The 7409-nt window shown below is 52.6% G+C and overlaps 1 protein-coding gene across 1 annotated transcript; it reads right to left on the bottom strand.

The window, feature by feature from the left end:
• Window positions 1–361: 361 nt before the first annotated feature.
• LOC130202176 (5-hydroxytryptamine receptor 1B-like) lies at window positions 362–3824 on the bottom strand. The gene has a single exon (XM_056427531.1). It carries the CDS (start codon window positions 3448–3450, stop codon window positions 2329–2331), a length of 1122 nt encoding a protein of 373 aa, XP_056283506.1. The 5' UTR covers window positions 3451–3824; the 3' UTR covers window positions 362–2328.
• Between the last annotated feature and the right edge of the window lie 3585 nt (window positions 3825–7409).

The raw sequence follows: 7409 nt of genomic DNA on the forward strand, positions 1-7409 counted from the left end.
ACACCACGCCGTGAAGGACATGCAGTGCTCTGTCAACGCCTCAAAACCAGAACCAACAGAACCAGAACCAACAGAACCAGCATGAGGCCGTGGAGCTTTTATTGATTCATGTTTTATTATTTTTTGCAGATTTCACAACAGCAGCAACAGGTTTGTGTTCTCTGGAGGGGAGGGGCCTCCTCCTCCTGCTCCTCCTCCTCCTGCTCCTGGTCCTCCTCCTCCTGCTCCTCCAGGACCAGAACGGAGGGATGTCCTCCTCCTCCTCCTCCCCCTCCTCCTCCTCCCCCAGGAGCAGAGCAGAAGGACGTCCTCCTCCTCTTCCTCCTCCACCTCCTCCTCCCCCTCCTCCTCCTCCCCCTCCTCCAGGAGCAGAGCAGAAGGACGTCCTCCTCCTCCTCCTCCTCTAGGAAGGCGGTGCGTCTCTGAAGCATTCCATCACTGTACACAAAGAGGCGTTCTTCCCTCTCGCGTTTCCAACATGGCGGCTGGGAGGAAACAGAAGGCGGCCATCTTTGACGCGGTGAGGGGAAGTGACTTTTCTTTCGTGTCCTCGGTACTTCCACCAGCTCGGGTTCAAAGTCAGTTTGGTTGTTATTGGGATCAAATCCTTTGAGGCGCTCTCATGTCTGCTGGGAGTCACCGTTAGCTTAGCTTAGCATAAAGACTGCAAACAGGGGGAAACGGCTAGCCTGGCATATCTGATGCTGCGTTCACACCAAACGCCGTGAGAACTTTTGCGCGAGTCGATCCGATGAACGAAGTCAACGAGCGGACGCGAAAAATATTTAAATTTAGGCTAACAATATTTAAATTTAGGCGAAAAATGTGCCCGACGTGCACGAGGCATCATGTTCACGTGTGTGACGAGCTCAACACGTATGAAGCAGAACTCGAGGCTCTTCACGGTGGATGAAGGAGATGATAACTGTTTCCACAGAGTAAAGACACTGAGATAAACCCCGCCCACTATAAGCCCCGCCCCCTACACGGCGCGAATGACACGAATGAAGCGAAAAGCCACAAACAGTCACGCGAGTGAACTCACGCGTGGAAGGTGCTGACGATTTTCCGCGCAGTAGATCCCGTGAGCGACGTTGATGTTGTGATTGACGCAAATATTCGGCGGGCGGCGAACAAGGAGAATTGCACGCCGGCAAAAATTTGCCTCAAATTTAAATATTTCTACTTCAACGGAAAAATTTTCCCGACGTGGACGAAGCGTCAGACGTTCCGACGTTTGTGGGACGTCAAGAAGTAAGAAGCAGAACTAGTGGCTCTTCATGGCAGATGAAGGTGACTGTTTCCATGGAGATAAGCCCCGCCCCCATTAAGGCACGAATGAAGCGGGGAAAAAACACAAATACTCACCCGAGTAAAGCGTTCAGAATATTCGCGATGGGCTTTTGGGGTGAACGCAGCATGAGCCGCGGTGGAGCTGCATTGTGGGTACTGTAGGCGCCGTGTGTAAACAATGAGGTCATGGTGATGACTCAGCATCAGGCTGATATCCATCCTCACAGCCTCGACCTGTCCCCCAAAACTAAAATCACTTCTGACGGAAAATAAACGCTGTAACTTATCGTTCAAATATATTCTGTAAATCTGTTTTTACCTTTTGAATGATATATAATCGTATTTATGACTTCTTCACTTCTGACGAGTCCCTGATGTGTCATTTAGTTTGTTGGGGCCTAAAATCAATCAAATATTTTTATTTTAATGCTAAGAAACGGACGAATAGTGTCTTCCTGTTGTCGACGTACATAAGTACATAAACACATAAACACTTAAGCCGCGTGTCCTCGTGGGATCTCCATCTTCTTCTTCTGAAACTTCTCAACCGAGAGGATCAGAGCAGCTAAAGCTTCATGACATTCAGCATGTGTGTGTGTGTGGGGGGGGGGGGGCGGGGCTTAGAGCAGAGTCACATGGTCCAGCATTAATACAAAGTCCTCTTTCCTCGGTCCAGTGACCGTGTGGTCGGTGAGGATGGAGCTCAGATCAGTCACAAAGACATGAGTGTGTGTGTGGGCAGAGAAGACTCACACACACACACACACACACACACACACACACGGTGTGTTCTTTGAGTCTCAGACTGAAACCAGGCACCAGTATCAGGTGATGAGTGGCAGCTTATAATAATTCATAAGCTGTTTGTGCTTAAAGACGGCAGACTGTCAAACTCTATGGCAAAGTGAGTCCTCAGGGGGGGGGGGGGGGTGCCAGACTGATAGGTCCACGCTCAGTCCTCCTCTGAGACGTTTCTTTTCTGTATATTCCAATATAACCATCACCACCTGTTGGGGATGTGGTCCTCAGGGGGGCTCATGCCCTGCAGCACCGGAAGCGGAGCAGCTTGTGGAAGGCCCGCTTGAAGTCCTCGTTGGCCATGGTGTAGATGATGGGGTTGATGAGGGAGTTGAGGTAGCCCAGCCACGTGAACATGTCGAACAGCGCCGCGCTGAAGCACGCGGCGCAGGCCGGCAGCAGCAGCGTGTACACGAAGAACGGCAGCCAGCACACGATGTAGGCGCCCAGGATGATGCCCAGCGTCCTGGTGGCCTTCCGCTCCCGCGCCGCGGAGATGCGCTTCTTCTCCAGCAGCGCGTCGGACACCGTCACCTTCACCTGCTGCTGCGCGGCGGCGCACGCGTACGCGCCGCCGTCCTCCGCGGCGGCGGTGCCGTAGTTCAGCGACGCGCTGGACGCCACGGAGCCCGGCGAGTCGGTGAGGAGGCGCGCGGAGGTCAGCCGCTTGCCCGGCTTGTTGCGCAACTGCTTCAGGATGCGCTTGCGCGCCTCCACGTAGATGCGGCCGTAGAGCGCGAGCAGCAGCAGCGTGGGGATGTAGAAGGCGCCGAAGGTGGAGTACACAGTGTAGAACACGTGGTCCGTGTTCACGTTGCAGCTCGTCACCTCCTCCGCCCTCACCTGGCGCCAGAAGAACGGCGGCAGCGAGATGGAGATGGCGATGACCCAGGCGGTGGCGATCATGCCGGCCGCGCGCCCCACCGTGCGCCGCTTGCTGTACTCCAGCGCGTCCGTGATGGCCCAGTAGCGGTCCAGCGCGATGACGCACAGGTGGAGGATGGAGGCGGTGCAGCAGGTGATGTCCGAGGACAGCCAGATGTCGCACACCACCTGGCCCAGGGTCCAGGTCTGGCTGACGGTGTAGAGCGCGCTCACGGGCATCACCAGGATGGACACCAGCAGGTCGGTGACGGCCAGCGACGCGATCAGGAAGTTGGCCGGCGTGTGCAGCTTCCGGGACTGGTAGGTGGTGGCGATGACGAAGGCGTTGGACAGCGCGGTGGCCAGAGTGATGAGGGTCAAGGTCACGGCCAGCCCGGAGCGCAGCGCCAGGTGCGGCCCCCCCGCCGCGCCGCCCCCCGGCTCCCCGGAGGTGGAGTTGCCGCCGCGCGGGGTGGAGTCGTTCCACAGCTCCATCCCGCGTCACGCGCCGCAGACCGGCCGCGCGCCGCCGCCCAGATACGCGTCTCTTCCGCGGGAGAGTGCCGGAGGCTCCATATCCCCTCCGCGCCGTCACAACACCTTCTGCCTCCTCCTCTTCATCGCGCTCTTCAACGCGTCACTTCTTCACTTCCAGGCATTTGGGGCTTTTTTTTTAACGTTTCTCTTCTTTTTTTTAAACACTAATTCGTCCACTTCAACTTAAATAACATCCGAGAGAGGGAGACGAGGAGCGGCCTCTTCATCACCCGCTCCTCTTCCTCTGTGACGTCACCGTGTTGAGTTCAGATGAAGAAAATATTTCACACTTTTATTGTCTCTTTATAATCCGTCAGTGATTCGAGGAGAGCTCCGAGGCTGAGGCTGCTTTTATACCCCCTCCCTCCCTCTCTCTCTCTCTCTCCCTCTCTCTGTCTCTCTCTCTCCCTCTCTCTCTTCCCCTCTCTCTCTCTCCCCCTCCCTCTCTCTCTCACTCTCTCTCCCTCTCTCTCTACCCCTCTCTCTCTGTCTCTCTCTATCTGTCTCTCCTCCTCTCCCTCTTTCTCTCTCTCTATGCCTCTCCCTCTCTCTCTCTATGCCTCTCCCTCCCTCTATCTCTCTCACTTTCTCGCTCCATCTTTCTCCCGCTTAGGTATATATATTATATATACATATATACGTATACATATATATATATATATTTAGAGGGGGTCTACGGTTTATAAAGGTTAAAAATAAATAAATAAATATTATATTGTAGATATATTTATATATAAAAGTATAGAGGTATATAGATATACTTTTACATATATAAATATAGATATATATATCTATATATATACTTATTCAGACACTCCTGACTTAACGGGGTGAAAAGGTTCTTTATGTTTTTTATTTGCTAATAAATGATATTCATTCAAGCGGCTTCATGAAGGCCCTCCGCTGGGTCCTAGTGCCCGAGGGACTCCCTGCAGCTCCATCCCTCTGACACAATAATAAAATGTCTCTCTGTGAGCGTGTTCAGCTGGAAGGACAGAAGGAGTCCAGCGTCTCGGTCCGATCGATGTGACGCTTCCTGTCCCGTCCATCAGCACCGCGGCTCCTCAACACCATGAATATTTAACGAGAAGTCAATACGTGTTGATCCTTTGTGAAGTATTCCTCTGAGGCCTGGGAGAGATGTTAACGTACTGCTCCTTTAAGACTTTGACCACACGCTGAGAATCTGATGACTTCCTCAGCTAAAGGACCCGAGGCTATACTGCACTACCCAGAATGCACCTGGCTGCCTGGTGGTTGATCCGGTTGCCAGAAAAATAAGAAGGATGAAGTCTTTACTTCAGGTGAACCCACCACCCATCACAGAGACCTGGTGGGTCAAGAGGAGCAGGACTCTGGTGGGTCAGGAGGAGCAGGACTCTGGTGGGTCAAGAGGAGCAGGACTCTGGTGGGTCAAGAGGAGCAGGACTCTGGTGGATCAAGAGGAGCAGGACTCTGGTGGGTCAGGAGGAGCAGGACTCTGGTGGATCAAGAGGAGCAGGACTCTGGTGGGTCAGGAGGAGCAGGACTCTGGTGGATCAAGAGGAGCAGGACTCTGGTGGATCAAGAGGAGCAGGACTCTGGTGGGTCAGGAGGAGCAGAACTCTGGTGGGTCAGGAGGAGCAGGACTCTGGTGGGTCAAGAGGAGCAGGACTCTGGTGGGTCAGGAGGAGCAGGACTCTGGTGGATCAAGAGGAGCAGGACTCTGGTGGGTCAGGAGGAGCAGGACTCTGGTGGATCAAGAGGAGCAGGACTCTGGTGGATCAAGAGGAGCAGGACTCTGGTGGGTCAGGAGGAGCAGGACTCTGGTGGATCAAGAGGAGCAGGACTCTGGTGGGTCAGGAGGAGCAGGACTCTGGTGGGTCAGGAGGAGCAGGACTCTGGTGGATCAAGAGGAGCAGGACTCTGGTGGATCAAGAGGAGCAGGACTCTGGTGGGTCAGGAGGAGCAGAACTCTGGTGGGTCAGGAGGAGCAGGACTCTGGTGGGTCAAGAGGAGCAGGACTCTGGTGGGTCAGGAGGAGCAGGACTCTGGTGGGTCAAGAGGAGCAGGACTCTGGTGGGTCAAGAGGAGCAGGACTCTGGTGGATCAAGAGGAGCAGGACTCTGGTGGGTCAGGAGGAGCAGGACTCTGGTGGATCAAGAGGAGCAGGACTCTGGTGGGTCAGGAGGAGCAGGACTCTGGTGGGTCAAGAGGAGCAGGACTCTGGTGGGTCAGGAGGAGCAGGACTCTGGTGGGTCAAGAGGAGCAGGACTCTGGTGGGTCAAGAGGAGCAGGACTCTGGTGGGTCAGGAGGAGCAGGACTCTGGTGGGTCAGGAGGAGCAGGACTCTGGTGGGTCAGGAGGAGCAGGACTCTGGTGGGTCAGGAGGAGCAGGACTCTGGTGGGTCAGGAGGAGCAGGACTCTGGTGGGTCGAGAGCAGCTCACTTGCCCGATGTTGAATATTTAATTTGAAGTCCTAGAATTGTGAGGCCAAGAAATATTTCACTTCCCATAAGAAAAAGGAAGTGGTGAATATACCAAGCTGACCCTGAAGGCATCATCTAACCTGTATTAGTTGTCCTGATTACCTTCGCATTGAAAATGCCGGAAGGTTATGTTTTGATCGCCGTGTATTTATTTATTTATTTATTTATTCATTTATTTGTATGCGTGTTATTCTCAAAACTCAAAAAGTATTGAACCGAATCGCATGAAATTTGGTGGGATGATTGTTTATTATCCGGGGACCAGTTGATTAGATTTTGGGATCGATCGGGTCAAAGGTCAAGGTCAAAGGTCATGAACAGGTCAAAATCTTTCGCAGAACTCAAAAAGTATTGAACCGAATCGCATGAAATTTGGTGGGATGATTGTTTATTATCCGGGGACCAGTTGATTAGATTTTGGGATCGATCGGGTCAAAGGTCATGAACAGGTCAAATCTTCTTGAATCACATGGAATTTGGTGGGATGATTGGTTATTATCCGGGGACCATTTGATTAGATTTTGGGATCAATCGGGTCAAAGGTCAAGGTCATGGAAAGGTCAAAATCTTCTTTTTTACCATAGCACGATGCATTTTTGTCCAATTGGCATGCAACTAATGCCAAAATGTTCATAATTCAATGCCTAATCTTGTGATATGCGAAGGTATGCGCTCTACCGAGTGCCCGTTCTAGTATATTTAGTGTTTCTGTCTTATTTTATTTCATTGGATTCAATCTATTGTCATCGCACAGAGTCCAGGTACACATCCAACGACATGTATCCTCTGCTTTAACCCCTCCTTCGTGATGAAGGAGCAGTGGGCTGCAGTGATGCGCCCGGGGAGCAACTGGGGGTTCAGTGCCTTCTCATGGACACTTCCACTTGCAACTAATGGGGAGAGCGGGGATCAAACCGACGACCTTGGGGTTGCAGGACGACCCCCTGACCCCACTGAGCTGCATCCTCCCCGTGTCCCTCGGTCCTGTTTTAGGAAGCTCAGGTGATGCGGGGGATGGGCTGATGCTTGACTCGCATGCTAAACATTAGCATGTCGATGCTACCGGAGACAAGGAGGCGTAAAGATGACGATGCAGCGAACTTTTAAAAGTTTGTTGCATCGAGGCAAAAACACAAATACTTGCTTTCATTCTCTTCTATTCTTTGCACAAACACAGTGAGATTTCACACCTCAATAATTCATCCGCACTTCCTATCCCTCACCTCACGTTCACGCTGTGCGGTCTGATCGCTGCTGCTGAGTCAGAAAGAGGAAGAGGAGGCTCCCGCCGACCTCCACCTGCGTGAAGAAGAAGAGCGTAAGCCGTCGCTGAAGGCCGTCCGCATCAGACATGGACGTCCGCGGCTATCGGCCGTAAAAGCAGCTTCCAGAGAGTTGTATCTGTGGAAATATCATTTTAAAATACAATATATATATATTCCACGGGG

The sequence above is a fragment of the Pseudoliparis swirei genome, chromosome 12, assembly GCF_029220125.1.
Source record: "Pseudoliparis swirei isolate HS2019 ecotype Mariana Trench chromosome 12, NWPU_hadal_v1, whole genome shotgun sequence".
Taxonomy (NCBI): domain Eukaryota; kingdom Metazoa; phylum Chordata; class Actinopteri; order Perciformes; family Liparidae; genus Pseudoliparis; species Pseudoliparis swirei.

What these genes read in the sequence shown, in the direction of transcription:
- LOC130202176 (XM_056427531.1), bottom strand. Translation starts at nt 3,450, where the DNA reads ATGGAGCTGTGGAACGACTCCACCCCGCGCGGCGGCAACTCCACCTCC.